The sequence below is a fragment of the Toxotes jaculatrix genome, chromosome 4 (assembly GCF_017976425.1).
Source record: "Toxotes jaculatrix isolate fToxJac2 chromosome 4, fToxJac2.pri, whole genome shotgun sequence".
Taxonomy (NCBI): domain Eukaryota; kingdom Metazoa; phylum Chordata; class Actinopteri; family Toxotidae; genus Toxotes; species Toxotes jaculatrix.
In genome coordinates this window covers 3317198-3335866 of record NC_054397.1, presented here as the reverse complement: position 1 = coordinate 3335866, position 18669 = coordinate 3317198, and the positions used below count along the sequence as shown (strand labels likewise).

At 42.3% G+C, this 18669-nt stretch overlaps 2 protein-coding genes across 2 annotated transcripts; one reads left to right on the top strand and one right to left on the bottom strand.

The window, feature by feature from the left end:
• Positions 1–530: 530 nt before the first annotated feature.
• Positions 531–11000, top strand: cyth4b (cytohesin 4b). Its single transcript, XM_041035860.1, has 13 exons — positions 531–647; positions 2775–2857; positions 2958–3022; positions 4048–4114; positions 5021–5139; positions 5416–5496; positions 5898–6010; positions 6255–6403; positions 7482–7593; positions 8037–8113; positions 8474–8545; positions 8683–8837; positions 9859–11000. Exons 1-13 carry the CDS (start codon positions 629–631, stop codon positions 9938–9940), a joined length of 1194 nt encoding a protein of 397 aa, XP_040891794.1. The 5' UTR covers positions 531–628; the 3' UTR covers positions 9941–11000.
• Positions 11001–11551: 551 nt separating this feature from the next.
• Positions 11552–18501, bottom strand: fam83fb (family with sequence similarity 83 member Fb). Its single transcript, XM_041035859.1, has 5 exons — positions 17902–18501; positions 14428–14595; positions 14149–14270; positions 13292–14040; positions 11552–13055 (listed from the first exon to the last, which is right to left on the bottom strand). The coding sequence occupies exons 1-5, from the start codon at positions 18379–18381 to the stop codon at positions 13009–13011; spliced, it is 1566 nt and encodes a 521-aa protein (XP_040891793.1). The 5' UTR covers positions 18382–18501; the 3' UTR covers positions 11552–13008.
• Between the last annotated feature and the right edge of the window lie 168 nt (positions 18502–18669).

Below are 18669 nucleotides of genomic sequence, written 5' to 3'. Positions count from 1 at the left end.
TTGGTTACGATACGATTTGGTCACTGGTTCGATGCTTTCCTCACCGTGTGATGTGATTCTGGGGTTTCAAAATTCACTTCCTGGCCCGTGCTGTGTTTTGCAACCAAGTTTCATTGTTGGAGCAAATTTCAAAACACTCATGTTCACTTTGACCCAACGACAGGGGGTAGGGGGGTTACTACCGGTGCTACAAGAAATCTCAGAGCTACAAAAACCCCATTCAGTCCACAAATAAAATTATAAGCCTGCATCTTTTTTATTTTTTCCCCTGTGCTGACCTAGACCACTACTGTTGTTATACTGTTGTAAACATGGACAAGTTCACGCTAAGACTAGATTAAAAATGGACCAATGACCTCCCTTGATTGCTTCATTTCACTGATTAATCCATTAACAACATTTTTATTTTGAAGGAGGGTCTGTTCAGGATTTTTTCTGGTTCCATGCTGTCAGCTTGTCATTGTGAAGGGAGGGGAAGAGGTGGGGTTAAAGAGAAGGTCTACTTCATTCAAGTCATTCTGCACTATGTGCTGGGACAGTGTGCGCATCTTGACACCTTGACTTGACTAAGCTACATTTAACTGTTTTGGTATTGTGGCTTTTTTTTTTCCTTTGTTCTTGGATATAAATGACTGATTGCCAAATGGGTAAGATATGTTTCGCTCTCCTCGTGTCTGCTCTCTCGTGCTGGTTCTCATATTTAAAATTTTGTTTTAGATCTCGTCAAATTTTTTTTGGCATTTTGTTTTTTATTTGTTTTCTAAAAGTGTCATTTTTCATTTTAAGTTGAGGAAGAAGGGATTTTTTTATGACATTATTTCATTTACGTGGTTGATATTATTAATACCACAGTCCTAACCTGTAGTTATCAACACACTTGTGTCATGTTATGGTACAAAATAGACAAGAAGCAGTAAAGCATTTATCCTATTTGGTGTCCCAGCTGTTTCATGTAACATCTTCCATCTGTTAATGCTGTCAGCTGTGATATATATATATATAATATATAAATTGGGTCATTGGTTTACAGTTCTTGGTATACGGCTTCACAGTTTCCTGTGGCATCCTGTGTTAAACGATGCACAGGGCCCACAGTGTAGGTCTCAGATGAAATAGGGAAGAGACAGTCATAAGAGCTCACAGAACCACACATCATGGACAATAATATAAAAACAGAAGTTGTTATTTTTGGATAGACGCCTAAACAACCCACTGTTAAAAGTTCAACTGTCAAGAAACTTTTTGTCCACAGGCTTTTTTTTTTTTTTTTTTTTTTTTAAGATTTTAGCCAAAATATAAATTATGAAGACGAAGAGTTTGATGACTTATACCGTCAGCTTGTTGCACAAGAGGTGTAAAGGAAGGGTGGAGAACTGGAAGTTCTGTGGCCACATCATTAACACAGCTCACTGAGCTCTACAGAAAGTGTTGGCAGTTACTATTGTGTTAACCATTTTGTTAACTTCATATTTTACTGAGGAACAAACCTTGTTCACTGAGGACAGAAGCTGCAGTCTCTGACTCATGTGTTGGTGTCTCTGAGTGAACGGGATGAATGTGGAGCACATGCTCTCAGGTCCAGCAGCCTATTAGAAACAACTGTGCTGCGCTTTAACGTGACATTTCCTATGCTGAGGACAAATACCTGCACATTTATATTACTTCTGCTTTTGCCTTGTGGGAATCTCTCTCTCTGTTTGCTGAAATTCAAACCAGCCTTCTAACTGTGCCTAAAGCTCCCTTCCACATACAACAGCAGCAGCTGATTATCCATGTACAAAGCAGTGAGGTGACAGTTGTAGGCAAGTTATTTGCTGTAAATGAATACATCAGGCGGAGAGTCTTCTGTGTTGGGATCCACACGTGTGATTTTTGTTACAGCTACTTTATACATACACAAAAAAGAAATATGAAAAAGGTGATAAAAACTTGTATTCATTTCCAAATTCTTCGAGGGAAGTCATGATTTTTTGAGTAAAATGTGAATTTTAGGGAAGGAAATGTTAAGAAATTGGAGAATAAAGTAAGAATTTTGTGATGTAATAAGTCTGACATCTTCTTCAAACTCTGACGTTTGCATTTAACCCACTGATGCAGAGAGTGGCATGAGTGAAAGGGACCAACTCTGGCTGTCACCAGTTCACTATCAGGTTTAGGAAACTCTGGTTTACCAAGGTAGTGACTCCTGCGTTGCAATGACCTAATTGGACTGATGATACAAAACCTACCAAGTGCTATGTGTCACCCGAGATTGATCATACGTGGCTGTTAATGGACACGTTATCTGTTGTGGCGATAACCTAGCAACCGTCTAACAAAACTTAAAACGTATTGCAATGTCTTTTCTTGCTATGACTGCAAGTTTTTTCTTTTTAGTTCTTCGTACTTCACTTCTGTGCATCTATGAGTTTTTCTCATATGGGAGTGGGGAGGGATGGAGGCTTCTGTTAGTTGTATTTTAATAATGCGGCCATTTATTTGCATAGCCGTGTCTAAATGTGTATTTTTCAAGAGAACCACAGCACCTGACCCGCACACCTTCCAGAGAAACCTCTCTTCCCTGTGCTGTTTTCTTTAAATACACAACGCACCGATACCGCATGTAGATTTTACAGTAGACAGCAGATCTGTCTGCTGCATAGAGTGACACAGACATCACAGTGAGTTCACATCATGACTCTAAAACTTTGTAAACCAGACATTTTCTATGGTTTACAAATACTGAACTAGTTCCTGAGAATATGTTTAACATGTTTGTTCTGATTTTTGAACAGTTTCCTCGGATTTTACAGAAGATGAGAAGATGGAGATTGAGGGCATTAAGACGTACAAAAAAGACCTTCTGGATGATATCCAGGTAACGTACATGCACACAAATATGGAGTCAGTAATTTGTTCTGCTTCTAATACTGAGGAAACACATGTTAAAGACTTTTCTTTCATTCTGCCCTGTCCAGAAGTTAAAGATGGAGATAGACGTCGTGATGGCGGAAATACTCAGCTTTGAGTCTGCGGAAGAAAAGTGAGTTTTAATCTGGGAAAATCCCGGGACCTGTTTTCACAGCTACCATACAAACCAGTCTTTATTTGTATCAAACTCCTCTTTTCAGAACACCCACCGAATTCGCCTTCTTGATCTTTTGGTGTCACACAACTGTGTTTCAGTTTCACAGTGGCTTTCCGAAAGGTTTCATGCACCACAAGATTAGCCTCCGCTCCGCTAAAGTTTGCCTTCCAGTGAATTTTCATGTAAAGGCTTTTCTTTCTTTGCTTTTCTGAATACCTGAAACCTGTTCCTGGACTTTATTTTAATAATATTCTCATCTAACTCTCAGCAAGAACACAAATGCTGAACTATTCCTTTATGCTAAATAGGTCTGTACTGTATAGCAACATTGATAACAACCATTATTTTGTTGGGATACCTACAGCTCCCAAGAGTCTTAGCCCTGGAAAGTCTATCAAAACTCTGTCAGAGGTGAAGCTATTGTTTTACCAAGGTTAAAATCATGAGATGCACAGTATATAGCAATCTTTCTGAGAATATTGAAAGCCTCAGTATCAGCTTTTCATAAAGACCATCAAAGGGACTCCTCCATAAGAAAATACATTGTGCGACGGGGGCTAGTGGTACAGATGCTAACTTAAATAAGGGGGCTGGACAGTTGTCGTTCCGGCGAATTTACGATTTTCCCTCCAAATTTGGAAAATAAATTTGCGAAATATACACTCGGTTTATTTGATACACCTGGCTAAAACCAATACAGTCTAAGGCAACAGTCCTAGAGTAAATGTTACCTTAATGAAGAGAGGCTGATTCAACTGCATGGTGAAAATGTGTGTAATTTTGGAGGCTGCCTACCCTCACTGATATAAATGGAATACGGTTCAACAGCAACACAAACGTCAGCCTCCAAATTGAGTATGCTGTTAAACAGGCTCAAAACTCTGCATTAGATTTAGCTAGGTGTACCTAATAAATACAAATACATTATAGTTCTTCATGGATACTCATTTTTCTTTCTTCAATGTTACTTTTTCCTGCAGTAAGACGATAGAGAAGAGCAAGCGGTTCTCAAATGGGAAAAAGAAATTCAACATGGACCCTAAAAAGGTGAGCTCGGTGGTGTGTGTCTGCTGACGTAAGTTCTACTTACACAAGTTCTAGTCAGAGCTTCTATCTATCTGTCGATCAGCGTGATATTTCATTAGAAATGACTTCTTGAAAACCTTCTACACTTCACTGCGCCTGGGAGCTTTTACAAGAGAGCATTTTTAGCGAGCAGCTCTTGCATGTCACTGTGTGGACTTCCTCTCATGCAACCGCACAGTATCTCCGGTAAGGCTGTGAAATGACACTGACACAGGCCCTCAGCAGAGTTTTGGTGGTTTGAGGGGTAGGTCAAGGCTGTCACTGTGGTGAACGCCAATGTTTGCAACGACAAATACAAAGTAAAAGCATCTCTACTTGTGCTTACTGGAAAAACAGGTCTACTCTGAGTTATTGTTGGTGTTCGGTTACCTGACGTTTAGACAGTTTAGAGGTTAACTTTAGGCTTTTTGACTGTTTTGTTTGAGTTCTTATTATAACTGTTTGAAAATGCAAAAATTCTGACATGAATAGGAAAATGTCATTGTCCTGACAATACTAATGTGAGCCTGTTAAATGACGTAAAAGCCTACTGTGGGATCACTTGTTCCTGCGCTGGGATACTCTTTTTTATTTTCATGGCAAACTTGTGGTAGAGGAGAAAGAGGAAGAGAGATTGGTTTTAAGGAATTGGGATTACAGAAGCAGCAAGTTCGCTCGGTTTTACCACAAGTGGATGAGATCATAATGAAACTAAACAAATTTAACCACAGCACAGTGGGAAGTATATGTCTCAAGCACTGTGTCACAAACTAAAAATGCTGCTTACCTGTGCAAGTTCGTCTGCAGGAGCGATGGAAAGTGTGTATATACAAATATATATGTTAAGTAAATATTCTACTTTGTGTGCATGTGCGTGTTTGCATGCAGGGTATCAATTACCTGGTGGAGAATAAGCTGCTGGATGGAAGTGCTCAGTCCATCGCCGAGTTCCTCTACAAGGAGGAGGGACTCAACAAGACCGCAATTGGAGAATTTCTTGGAGAAAGGTGAGGGAGAGGAGAGAGTGGACAGACAGGAGGGGAGAGAGGATGAGGAAGGAGGCAGGCAGGTAGCAGGAAGAGGAAGGAGGAGGAAAAAAAATGATGGGAGGAAAGAAAGGGAAAGTTCATACTCATATAAGGAAGAATGAAGTTAGAGTAAAGAGGAGAAAAAATAGTCAGGGGGAGGGGAACAGAGAAATTGTAATGGCAGTTTCCAGTAAAGCGAATATGTATTCTGGGTTCATGTGTCCTCTCCCCCCTCCCCCCCCCCCCGCCCCACAGGGAGGAGCTCCACCTCCAGACCCTGAAGGCCTTTGTGGAGCTGCACGAGTTCTCCGACCTCAACCTGGTCCAGGCCCTCAGGTCAGCTCTCTCCATCTTCACTGTCTCACCGTGGACATTCATTTATCAGCATCATCAATAACAGAATCATCAGGAACCTCGACACACAGCTAGATGTAGACAATAGACTAATTGTGAAAGTGAAGGCGCCTAATTTACATACCTGCAGATTACTAAACAAGTCTCTTGATGAGCCACAACACCAGCCACAAAAGTCAATGAGCTTCTGGGCTGTATGAGTCTGTTAGCATAGAAATGTCAGCAGCCACATCAGTGGAAAGCTACACTGCTACCTGCGACACTGACTGGTGTGTTGAATTAGTAACAACACTTCCACTGCTACGCGCTGTGCAAACACACCTCAGTAAACATGAATGCATGTCACACAGAGGTCTAATTCTGTTGTGGTGTGTATGTGACAGACAGTTTCTGTGGAGTTTCCGTCTGCCCGGTGAAGCCCAAAAGATCGACCGCATGATGGAGGCCTTCGCCACGCGCTACTGTGACTGCAACACTCACGTCTTCCAGTCGGCTGGTGAGCTTCAATAAATACTCGTGTCCAGGTCCCATCTGGACTGTGTGTTAGAAAATGCGGTTGTGTAAGCGTAGACGTATTTGACTCACCGCCTCTAAGTTTGTCTTTCTGACTTTCATTTCTTCTTTTTTTTTCCCCCCAATCTTCACTGATTGTATTTACATTAACTACATCATCACATTATATGTTTTACTTCTTCTTATTCTTTGTTTGTGCATGTGTCCATCTTCCTTCCTGACTGCAGACACGTGCTACATCCTGTCTTTTGCCATAATCATGCTGAACACCAGCCTCCACAACCCCAACGTGAAGGACAAGACCACTCTGGAGCGCTTCATCTCCATGAACAGAGGCATCAACAACGGAGAGGATCTACCCAATGATCTGCTCTCGGTGAGAACTTCCAGCCAATCACAGAGTCAGACCAAGACACCAGGAAGTAAAAACCCAAATGGTAACATGGCTGACATTTCACCTTCTGGAAGTCTGTCTTCCAATACGTTCTGACTTTTTAATGATAAAATATAAATAGTAATAAATACTTGTTGGGGACTATCAGTTACTTAATTAAAACACATGTGGTGCTCTAGTGAGTATCTATAGAGGTAGGCAGTGTATGGGGGATTGGTTCAAATAGACTACAGTGAGTACCAGCCGGTTTTTTTTAATGGTGGAACAAAGAGTTACTATCATCTGTCGGATTGTGAAATAAGTAAGAGCCCAGTTTCGAAGATTTTGATGAATCAGATGACTTTAAATCGCCCACAAATTCTTCCTTATTATTCAAGTGCAGATCTTTTTGGGTGGAGTTACTGACTCATCATTTCCATCAGTATGCGGTGTGAGTTGTGTCCATTTAAAAGACCACAAAAAGATATTATACATACCATACATATTACACGCACCATACATATCTCTCTGTGGGATATCAGATTAAATTAAATATTGTATTTATGTAAGAATTTTTAATTTATTTAGTTGAAATTGTCAAAATTAGATATAGTTTACTTTGGAAAAACACACGGTCCCTGTTCTGGAAAATAATACACTGTGCTTTCTCACGGTCACCACATCACGTCAGTGGGAACAGAAACACGTTTCCACCACCAGCGCCACCACAAGCCGATTGTTCTCATGTCCAGCCTCACGCCTGCAGGTCACTCACAGTTAACATTAAGCTGTGGGAGGTGGTAAAGTCGAACAGTGTCAGTTAAAGATCTGTGAACACGCCAAAGCCTGAATCTCACTGACAGATGATTCAGTGTAACGCTAACGAAATGAAAAACCGAAAACTGAAATCACACACACACACACGCACACACACACACAGACGCTGGTGTCTCGGTTTGAGTGAATGGAATAATATGTAAATGATGACAGCAGCTGGCAATTCAAATCCCTGTTGTTTGGACTTAATTCATCTTTTGCATCTTGACATTTTAAGCCATTTTAAGTTTTTCTTCTTTCTCAGAAACTGTATGAGAGCATTCGAAACGAACCTTTCAAAATCCCGGAAGACGATGGGAATGATCTGACTCACACCTTCTTCAACCCTGACAGAGAAGGCTGGCTCCTCAAACTTGGTAAAACACCTCTACCAAATAGTTTTAATTACATGTGACGAACAACTGGGCCTGTTAAAGAGATAATATTCACAAGCTGATCATCACAAAACCAATAGGTTTAGATGTGCTTCTTGCTGCCGTGCTACATTACATCTACCTAAGCTGCTGCATAAAAACAGGAAAGTACAGAGGAAGCATTAACAAAATGGCCCAATATTGGAGTATACCCTCACGTTTGAATGCAAACCACACGTCGTCACGGGGACGGTAAACGCAGAAGTTTAACGTTACTCAAAGAACCTCTAAGGCTTTTGTTTTGCTGACCATGTTGTGAAGTGACACAGCTTCTGAATTCCTGTTAGATTCAACTGACAACTGACAGCACAGCATAAAACTGTGCGTGTTAAAAAAAAACAAAACAAACAAAAAACAACATTGTTTTTTCTGCATCTCTGTTTCAGGAGGCCGAGTGAAGACGTGGAAGAGACGATGGTTCATCCTGACTGACAACTGCCTCTACTACTTTGAGTTCACCACAGTAAGACTTACCACAGTGCTGCTTTTGAGCTGCCTTGGCAAACAGTATCTCTGAGAGTCTTTAAAGCCCTACCAGACCAAATTCACTACCAAGAGTCAGAGTGCTCTCAGCAGAAGGACAATACAATTAGTCATTTGCTCAAACGCCTAAAATGACTTTTTGTGATCTATAATTTAGTCAGATGCTGCAAAACCTCTTAGAGAGACAGTAAATGGTGTATGGTCGGGTTTACACTGAGTGTAACCAGAGACACTGGATTCTGCTTCCCTTCTTTTCTTGATGCCAATGATATTTTTGCTTCCTTCTTGCCCTCCTCATGCATCACCTGACCCACTCCACCTCTTTGTAATCCGTCTGCAGGATAAAGAGCCCAGAGGCATCATACCTCTAGAGAACCTCTGTGTGAGAGAAGTGCCGTATCCTCGCAAACCCGTAAGATCCTGCCAGCTGCGTTTTCTTTCAACTCAGAGACGTTTGAACAGCTAATTCAGTTCAGTTGAATTTGGAGATTGTGTGGGAATTGTGTGAGATTTATGAATTGATTATCACGTGATTCTGGTGTCATCTAGTACTGTCTGGAGCTGTACAACCCCAACAGTCGAGGGCAGAAGATCAAAGCGTGTAAAACAGAGACGGACGGCAGAGTGGTGGAGGGCAAACATCAGTCCTACACCATCTGTGCCGCCAGCGCCGAGGAGAGAGACTCCTGGATTGAGGCCATCAGGTCAGACCGCAGTCACACACAAGCACATATATATGTTCACAATTGTGCAAATGTCACCACAAATAGCAGTATGAACGTGCACATGTCCTGTTTGCTTGTTAGGACCATTAAGTAGGTTCATTATGTACGTTTTTTTTTTTTTTTTTGCATCCAACCTTTAAGACCTTGAAGGGTGAGGAAGAACACCTGCTGCGCTTATTGCTGCGAGTTGAGGTATAGATCTGGTAAACATCTGTCAACATCACCGCTGGGTGTAGTCAGGTGTGGTCGGTTCTGCTTGATACCACATCCACTCCAGATGAGATCTGGCATTATAAGGCGATGTCCTCCACAGGATGTGGAAAGAGTTTGTGGTCACCACTAGCTGGCAGCGCAAGCAAGATTTTTATCCTTGGTGTATTAATCCTTTTTACAGAATATATATCTGTTATGTTTGTGTGATTATAACCATTACTTCTTCATGCTTTGAACAGAAAATGCAGTGGCTAAAAATCTGTGAAAGCAAATACTGACTACAGATTGTAAACAGACCCCAGGTTTTTAATCACAATAATAGTTATTGTTAAGTCCAATGAACATAAGTCCAGCGTTCAGGAAAACATCTGGTTCTTCAGTTTCTGGCTCTTAGATGTCTCCATTATGTTCACAGCTTCTGTCCTCTTGGTTCTGGATAGCATACAGATAGCATACAGTGGGTTTTACATTGCTTTTTTTCTGAAAACAGCTGCTTGCTGTGTCTGGGAACAATGGTGAGAGACACCAAAACAGAGAATCTGTTGACCTTTACTAACACAGCGCATCCCCTGTGCATTAACCCTGCCCTCATTCTCACACTGAAACCGTGAAGTCGTAGGGACTGACCCAAATGTCTTTGTCCATGCAGGAATGTCCTCACTGTGATGGTTTAAAACTGAAACTGATACAGATAGCGATACAAGCCCACACAAACACACACACTTCCTAATATTGCTGCTCTCGCACTTTCCTAATGAATTCCTAATGTCTTCTTTACTTCAAACAGAGCAAGTATCACCAAAGATCCATTCTATGACTTGGTCTCAGTCCGTAAGAAGAAGGTGATCAACCAAGCGCCTCAGGACTGAGTTCTCCAGTGCGCCCCCCTTCCCCATCCCCCATGGATGTTTAAGGTACTGCACCACAGCGGTATTCTTTCCGCGCATCAGTTGTATTAAACTCTCTGCAACACAAATGAGTAGGGACACCGGAGGACAGTGGACAGAAAGACACTGACAGAGGTCGTTTCTTAAAGAGCTAAAAGAGGGACTTCTCTTTCCACTTCTCTTTTTACAGACTGAGCTTAAACAATGTCAAAGGAGAAAAAAAAAAAGATTCATTTTTGTTGCTGTCACTGTCAGTGTGACAAGCCACAGAGCGTCTGTCAGCAAAATCGTCTTGGTGAAAACTCAGTCTTTGTCAAAACGTGTTGTGGAGTTTGTATATTTCTGTTTACATAAGTTTTAAAAAGCGGCTGTGTATTTACCGCACATTTTCGTGTCCCCCGTCGTGAAGAGACTGGGCTTTATTTGGCTGATGTTTGCCTGCTCCGCGAGACTCGGTTTCTAGGGTCACGAAGACGAGTCAGGCATGTGATGCCTCAGCAGTTCCGTGAATGCTATAAAAAAGGCGAGAAGCACGCTCTTTCTCAGCTTCCTAACAGTTCTGCAAGGCTCAGAAATGCACATTGGCAAGTAAACAGCTCTGCCTCCGCTCAGCGGGTCATTTTAAATTGCATTACAAACGTTTTGCTGGGCTCGGCGTTGAAGGTGCTTATTTACGAAAAGCTTCAGTTTGTACAGAAATAATTTCATGTATTTTCAAGCATTTGTTCTCTTTTCCAGTTGTTTTAAAATTTGTGATACTTTATATATTGACATATGATTTACTCTGAAACGTAGAATCCAGCATTTTTTTTAATATTTCACAATTAAAGCACAGTGCAATAAATGCAATATGCATTATGTCTATATGAATAAATGCAATCTGTACACTGTAATATTTTCAAATCTTTTAGCTGTACCTGATACTGTAAGTCATTGTAACTACTGTATACCATACCTTGTGTGTGTGTGTGCCATTTTAAGTATTATATGTCGTGTTTTCATGAAACAGTTATTTAATAAAAAGTACTCCTGTGTCTGTTGACATGTTAGACTAGATGCTATTTTTGGTCGGAGGAGCAAACTGACAGCTGTGTTTTCAGCTGAATGCACTTTGAGACCACACCTCACTTCCTCATATTTATTGCTTCTTCGTGTTTGTTGATATGTTGATATGTCGTTCACATCCTGGCATGTGCCTGTTGAACAGTGAACCACCTCTACCACCTTTGTGGTTTAGTGCAATCTCACGTATGCAAGTTTAGCAACCATCTAATTTCAACTGTTCTATCAGCTTCCTCCGTTCTTCCACATTCTGTAGTGCCTTATATTACGATGTGATTTTAAATTATAAATATGCTTTAAATGGTGACTTTACATTCCCAGTGTGTAGCAGGTCCCAACTGCAGATTCAAGCAATTAAATGCTACTGAAACAATTAAGTTTTATGTCACCTACACTTGCGACTGGATCTGTGCCTTTCCACAAGTTGTTGTGAACAAAACTTCAAAGCTGCTTCTGTAAAGTCCAAAAAAAATGTCATCACATAACTGCAGATTTATAACGTGCTCAAAGATTAATCACAACATGTTTAGCTTTGGATTGTGACTTTAATATTGCTTGTATTCTGAGTTTTCCATAACAGCTGCAAAAAACAGGAAAAACAGATCCCCAGTTCTCTGCTCAGAGGTCTGATGCACACTGACAGCCATACTCTGTATGTTCGTTTCGTAGATGACTGTTGGTTTTCACTTTTCACAGCAAAATAACCTCTCTGACAAGATCTAATCCCTTATTTATATCTGTTCTAGTTGAACACAGACAGTTAAAGAGTTTTAGGCATTCAGATGCATGAAGTATCACAGGAAGCAGCATTTTCAGGCCTGGTGTGTGACTAAAACTAGTCTACAAAATTAGTGCGAGAACGCCTCTTCCTGCTGCAGCTCTAACTTCCTGTTTCAGTATTGCACCACGTCCCACACGTAAACCCTCCTACTTCACCTTCCCACCTCTATCCTCTGCAGCTTAACCCTGAACTACCATCAGGCCTGCAGTTCCTCTCCGACCTCTGAGCTGTTCTCACACACCCAGAGAAGCTGAGGGAGAACAAGGGAGTCAGCTAGTGGTCTGTTTGTGCAGTGCAATCCTCAGCTTTCTGTCTTAAATGTTGGAGTAAAACTACATGTCACCACTAGGTGGAGCTGCAGTCAAGGCGATGCCCCATGTTTGAACAGATAGGCTTTATGACCACTGATAAAACATTTAACCTCTCTCCTGTTTCATTTTCATTGTATTTATGGTTTTTCAAAACATTTAAAATGTTTTTTGATCACACTGCCAACATTTTCATAGCTTTCTGTCGTAAATCATTGTACAATTAAAACATAAAAAAAAAAATCTTCTTGGCACCTTTAAGGTTTTCGTTATCTGAAACTATTTCATAAGCACAATGAACAAAAGATCCCATGATGTATTAGTGCAGCAAACATAAATTCTTGATAACTTTCATTTACAGTTAAACAACAGCACAGAAAGTTTAAAAGGTTTGCCGTACAATGCCTTACACACAATGACCCACGGTACTAGCTAACTAAAGGAGCAAAAAACTTGTGCAAACTTCTGCTTATTGCTCTGATTCTTTTCAGTATATTGCTAAAACACTGAAGCTAGTCCTCAATTTTCATCCCTATTACAAACCTATGCACTCAGTGTCCAGAGGGGAAGCAGTTATCCCACATCCCTGAAGCTACAACCACGCTCCGAGCACATAAGGTGCAAGTAATCACCAGGAAATACCTCATTGTTACCATTCTGCAGCGAACCAGGGCAAGAGATTTCCCATGAGGCTTTGAATATTGATTTCTCATTTGGCACTAAATATAAAAACAACATGATCCGGTATCTGATGAACTGCACATTCATTTGGTCTTTCTGTAAGGCACTGGATAAAATACAATCTTGCACAATCAAAGATGGCAGTAGTGTTAAGGAAGTAATTCTGTAATCCATTTTCAGACTGTGTGACTGCATTCTGTGGTCAGGGAAGGTTCACCTCAGGACACTTTACATTCTGGCTTTCTTCTGCGTCGGCTCTTCACACCTGTGTGAATAAGAAAACAACAAAGAAAAATTAAAATGAGATAAGTGAAGAGAGAGAGGCATGATGTGGAAATCAGTCCTGACCATAGATGATTAGGATTAGAGAAAAAAAATTTGCTTTCCTATCTGTAAAATTGTCTCATCATTCCTCTGATTTACAAAGACCGCAGCCTCTGGGAACCACTGGATGAAATCATGTGTCAGTCCTAAGACATATCCACTTTATTCCCAACTTACTCTCATTATCCTGTGCCGTGTCGACAGTTTGCTGAGACTCGGTCCTCCGACCCAGTTTAGACGGCTTCTTTCCCCTCAGCTTCGATGGAGTTCTCACAATCACTTCAAAGCTGTCCTCGTTCTCGTCAGTCCGACTGGTTTCTGCGGGCGGAGGGTCCGTACTGTTCGCCACGCTGTTCACTGAAAGTTTACTGGATGATTTTTTTCTGAAGAGTTTCTGCTTCCACGTAAGCTGCCCCTTCTTGTCCTGTGGGATTCCATTGGGCCTCTTGAAGCTTTCACCCTGAGCTTCCGACGTCAATGAATTCCGTCGGCCCATCCTCTCACTACTGGCCAATCGTGACCTCCCCTGTTCCATGTCCTCTGGAACCTCAGGCAGAAATGACCCCCTCTTCGGCCCTGCCTCTTGCAGAGACCCAGTTGGACGTGGGATATCTCCAAACGCCAGCAAGTATTTGGGGTTGTAGTATTTGTGTGCAGGCACCTGGATGTCAGGATTCCGTGAATCCCCTAAGCTAACCTGGAAGCGGGACGTGGTGGCCGGTAAAAGCGGGCGTATGGACCCCGTTTTGGAACGTAATGCTGAGGTCGCGTTAGCAGCAGGCTTGCTGACGTGGAACTCCTTGTAGAGGTCCAGATTCTTGGAAACGGCGTAAAGTTCACGGAAGTCCCGGTCAAAGAAGTCAACCACTTGCCCCGTCATCACAGTGATCATGTTTCGGTCCATACGAGATGTACACCAGGAGAAACTGAAACACCACAAAGAAAGGGTCTTTAATGTAATTCAATTATAGTGCTGAATAAAACAACAGCAAAATTCATGCACACACACACATAAACATACATTTACGCCTCACCTGTAGGAGCCAAACGCCACTTTGTCTCCGTCTACCAGCATGTACTTATTACAGAGCGCACCAGGCAGTCTGCCGAAGGACAAACCAAATCCGAGTCCCTGCAGCGTTCTGGTTCTGATGTTCTGCAGCCACAGGAAAACAACACAACCGTTGAGAGGGTGAAGTTTTTACACAGGTAATGAAACTATAACCTGAAATCAAATCTGTCAGAAACCTTTGAACATTTGATTCTGTGATGGTAGTTGTATGTTCCCAAAATTTTTAACAATGCCATCTTACTCGAAGGTGCTGTGAGCCGATCTGCAGCCTGGAGCACATATCCAGGAAGTGTGGCACACCTTGGTCATCTAACAAGATGTATACAGGCACGGAGCGTCGCCAGGCCGCATCCATTAAGTCCTGCAGGATCTGGAGGTCTGTGAGAATGTCCATCACTATTGCTATCACCTGCAGGGGACAAAAAAAAATCAGCTTTGCAGTTATTTTAAAGGCAACAACAATGCATAATATGTTTTGGAAGGAATATGCAGGGGAGTGATGGAGTCTTCATCTATTTTCTGTGCTTGAACCAGTGAAACGTGCAGGACTCATGATAACAACATGCACATACACACAGTACCAACACGGTCGTCACTGATCAGCCACAACATTGAACCCAGTGTTAATTCTGTGGCTGTATATGTGCTGCAAGTGGTTTTAACGCTGTGGCTGATTGGTGGTGCACTTTAGTTAATATCCAACTACAACTCTGACACAAATACAAACAGACGACTATCAATCAAACTCAGCCAAGTGCAGAAAGAAAACATATTTCACTGAACTTCATTTGCAGGATTATTTAAAACACATCTGACTCTTCACGGCAAAAACAAAAACTATTTTGGAAGCGGGCGTCTTATAATATCTCATGATTATAGGTTAATATTGGACTTCACTTCCTGCTTTCTTTTTTCCTGTAAAGTCCTATTGCCGATTAGCTTCCCCCTCGCCCCCCCACAAAACTCTTTTACAAATTTTAGGCTAAATTTACACTTTAAAAATGTAAATGTATGAAATTTTCTCTGCTGCTAGGCCAGTTTTTTTAATCACGTTGTAACAGGGAGAAAAACACACTGTAATCCGTGAAAAAGCATGGATCTCAGCACAGACTCAGTATTCTCTTTCTCGTCCATGTTACGTTTCTAGAGCCGAGAATAAAAAACAAAAATCAATGAAATGCTTAAGGGCAGAATGTCTTTTTAGACAGCTACCAAAGAAAGCAGCATGAGCAGCTAATCTGTCTCACTGAAGCACTTTGCCACCCAGTGATACACTCGTCCTGAGGGCACAGGGAGGCCACATGAAAGACGCTTAGCCGCTGGTCTTACAAGAGTGGAGAAAACCCCTGTATTATCCCTCTGCTGTGTTCCAGTCCGGCTGACAGATCACAGAGATAGAGCTTTACAACGGCAAAAGGAGATTAGCTGAGGACTTTAGGACTTATATCTGTCTACGTCTGAAGAAACCGCCACCCAGCTTTCGCTTTCTCTTCTGTTAGAGTGCTGGGATTTGTATTAGCAATGAGCTTCTAGCAAGTAAAGGATTTCCAACGGCAGCTGTTAACTGAGCTTTTCACCATTTAACTGTAACTGGTAAAAATTACCACTAAATTACCAGAAACCAATGCAGCACAAGCCTCCAACAGGATTCAGGTCAACTACAGAAAGTTTAAACAAGTCTTAAAGTTTAGAACCTCATTAATGGCAACCGCATGATATCAACCAATGACGGCCCAACCCGAAAGACGTGAGGCATCAAGAACAAAACCGACTGCGTGTTAATCCATCGGACGCAGCATCTATGACAATACAACAGGAACACAAAGCACAGAGCTAGAGAGGAATCATGTTTTATTTAATTTCAGTGACACTGCAACCATTTGTCTCCTAAATCGCTCTCAGGTCTCAGGTCACAGATGCGATACTGGTGCCCCTGAGAGTGAGTGCCCCTGCCCTCGTTCCAGGTCCATAAAAAGACAGATGCACAGAATAAAAGATTAAGAGAGACTAAAAGAGAGAATTGGTCTTTTCAAACATGTGGGGGACAGTCCAAGCAGAGGATGAGGGCTTGGGGAATGTGTATTATTTGTTCCACTGTTCTTTGAAAACCAAAGTCATGGAAAAAGCGTCTCTTTAAAGTTGCAACAAATGTTCCTCTGTCAGGCAGAAAAGCCCTGTTGTTTCCACCCAGTGTCTCACTGAGGAAAAAATGCTGAGCAAACCTCGGAGGGTAAGGACAGAGATACAAGCTGAGACATGTGGACAATAGACTCAGAAGCCTACAGACTGGATCATCATCACGCAAAATTAAAGAGAAAAAATAAAAACCGCAAAAAACAGGCAGTGAGAAGAAGCTTAATATCTGCGTGCAAAGATGAATGTGAAAGTGCCTGGAGAACTGGTTGCTCAGCATATATTATCTCAAGCATGTGTGTATGTGTGTTGTTATTTTCTGAACAGCTCACTGTCTTTCTGATAAGCTGGTGCTGGTGTGTTACATTCCGCACATGCATGTGAAGCTTAATCACCTGCTGCGTATTTATGTAACCTCTGTATCCTTTAGGGAAACACCTAAAAAGATGTCAGAAAACTTCAAAGAAACAGGGAGAAAACATCCAGCTGAAGTATACCTGCGGTGTACCCAGCATAACAAAGTAATAACTGGAGGGAAGAACTGCCAGGAAGAAAGGTAAATGTGTACACACTGATGTGATATGATATGATCAATAAAAGCATACAAGTGGGGAAAAGGGCAATCTATCAAAGGCCAGTAACGCTTCTGAGATGTAGCATGGATTTGTTGTGAAACCAGATAGAAGGGAATGAAGGGAGGGTAGGAACAAGAAAAGCAAAGAAAAGCAAGAAAAAGGAAAGTAGTTAATAAAGTATTAAAGAGAGGAATGAAAAAACACAAAAGAAAAGAAAGTGGGAAGGGAAAGAAGGACAGAAGAGGGAAAAAACAACTTCTAAACACAGTTTGGGGAAATGCTAAAAGGAGTTGTGTTATAGAGCCAATTAAAAAACCCCTGAATGAGTGTCTGAAACATGCTTGTGCCGTTCTCCCTGACCCAGTTTTAAAGAGGCATGAAGAGGCAGAGGGAGCCGAGCAGGGCCTGTCACTGTGAGCAGCAGGAACAGATGACTCAGCTGAGTCATCTGGAAGCCTATGAGTAAACATTACGACCGACAACTTCTATACACAGACCCACTGCAGGCCCTCAGTTACTGTATAAGGAGGTATTAATCACTCAAACATTCATTCACCCCTCCTGGACCTTATGCAAGGGAATCTATGACTGCAACGGGCAGATTTACTTTGTAGTTGACTGTACTTTGTGGTTTGGGCTGAGAAGGAAGTCTCAGTGCTACAGATGACAAAGATACAACAGTGTGTTTCCAGCTTTGTGGCAGCAGTTCTGGGGAGGCCCTTTCCTGATTCAGCATGACACTGACCTCCCACAATTCTTTTCCTTATCACTGAATCTTCTGATTGTTTTGCTGAGTAATCTATGTATTGTTTCTGCCTGGCAATAAATTAAACTGCCCATCGCAGTTTCCTAAAGGCTGAGGTAAGCCCAGAGATTTGCAAAGTATTACACTTTGCGTGATTATTATTATTATTATGCGACAATTACAATAATCAATTAAGAAATGTAGTGTTCCATTATAAATGAGATTCTTTGGCCCTTCTCTGGCCCTGTCCTGCCCTCCTCACCTTGCTCGCCTCCTGTATGAGCCGCCGCACCACCTCTTTGATGTGAGGTCCGTTGTCCTTAGGCGGGTGTGTGTGCACGGCCACTCGGGTCACCCCTTTGAACAACCCCCCGCTGTGCCAGCCGATATCCAGCGGCGGAACCTCGGTGTCCGACATCTGGGGCCAGTACGTGGAATGGACCCCCGAGTCCGCGTCGGTGCCGGCGGCTCCATCCTCCGACCTGGACTGCGCCGATTTGCTGCTGTCATTACCGGAGTCGTACTGTTTAAAAGTGTTCACCAGCGTTTTGACCTCTCTGGCCGATAAGAAGTCTTTCATGTTGTCCTCCTTGAGGCGTGTTTTGAAGGCACCGTCGCCGTTCTTGAGGAGCTCCTCGATGGCGACGCGCTGCTCCTCGCTGTAGTAAAACTCCGGTTTGGTGTCCGGGACCTTGGCTCCAATGTGGCCGTCTTCCATGCACATGAGCTGGGATTCGGCCATGGCTGTGGCGGCGGTTACCCCTCCAGCGACTCAGGAACTCTCTGACTCCCAGCGGCACCAGTTCGGTGGAAATTATTCAGGGTGGATATGACGTCGGACAGGTACAAGAAACCTGGGAAAGTTACCTTACCTGTCCGGGAAAGGGAGAGGTGGGGCTCAGCGCGGGTTGGACATCCCATGGTGCCTTCGGGTGCTAGTGGAACAAAGAGGACCAGCCTGTATTCACGCCCAGGCGACTGTCAAATTGTAAGCTGCAGCCTTACAACATTTCCTGACTGTGAGTAAATA

Excerpts from the sequence above, each read along its gene's own strand:
- fam83fb (XM_041035859.1), bottom strand. The coding sequence starts at position 18,381 with ATGGCCGAATCCCAGCTCATGTGCATGGAAGACGGCCACATTGGAGCC. Across the intron at positions 14,271-14,427 it reads TCGGCTCACAGCACCTTCGA|AACATCAGAACCAGAACGCT; the intron begins GTAAGATGGCAT and ends CTGTGGCTGCAG. Across the intron at positions 14,041-14,148 it reads GTGGCGTTTGGCTCCTACAG|TTTCTCCTGGTGTACATCTC; the intron begins GTGAGGCGTAAA and ends GTGGTGTTTCAG.
- cyth4b (XM_041035860.1), top strand. Across the intron at positions 5,140-5,415 it reads GGAGAATTTCTTGGAGAAAG|GGAGGAGCTCCACCTCCAGA; the intron begins GTGAGGGAGAGG and ends CCCGCCCCACAG. Across the intron at positions 6,011-6,254 it reads TCACGTCTTCCAGTCGGCTG|ACACGTGCTACATCCTGTCT; the intron begins GTGAGCTTCAAT and ends TCCTGACTGCAG.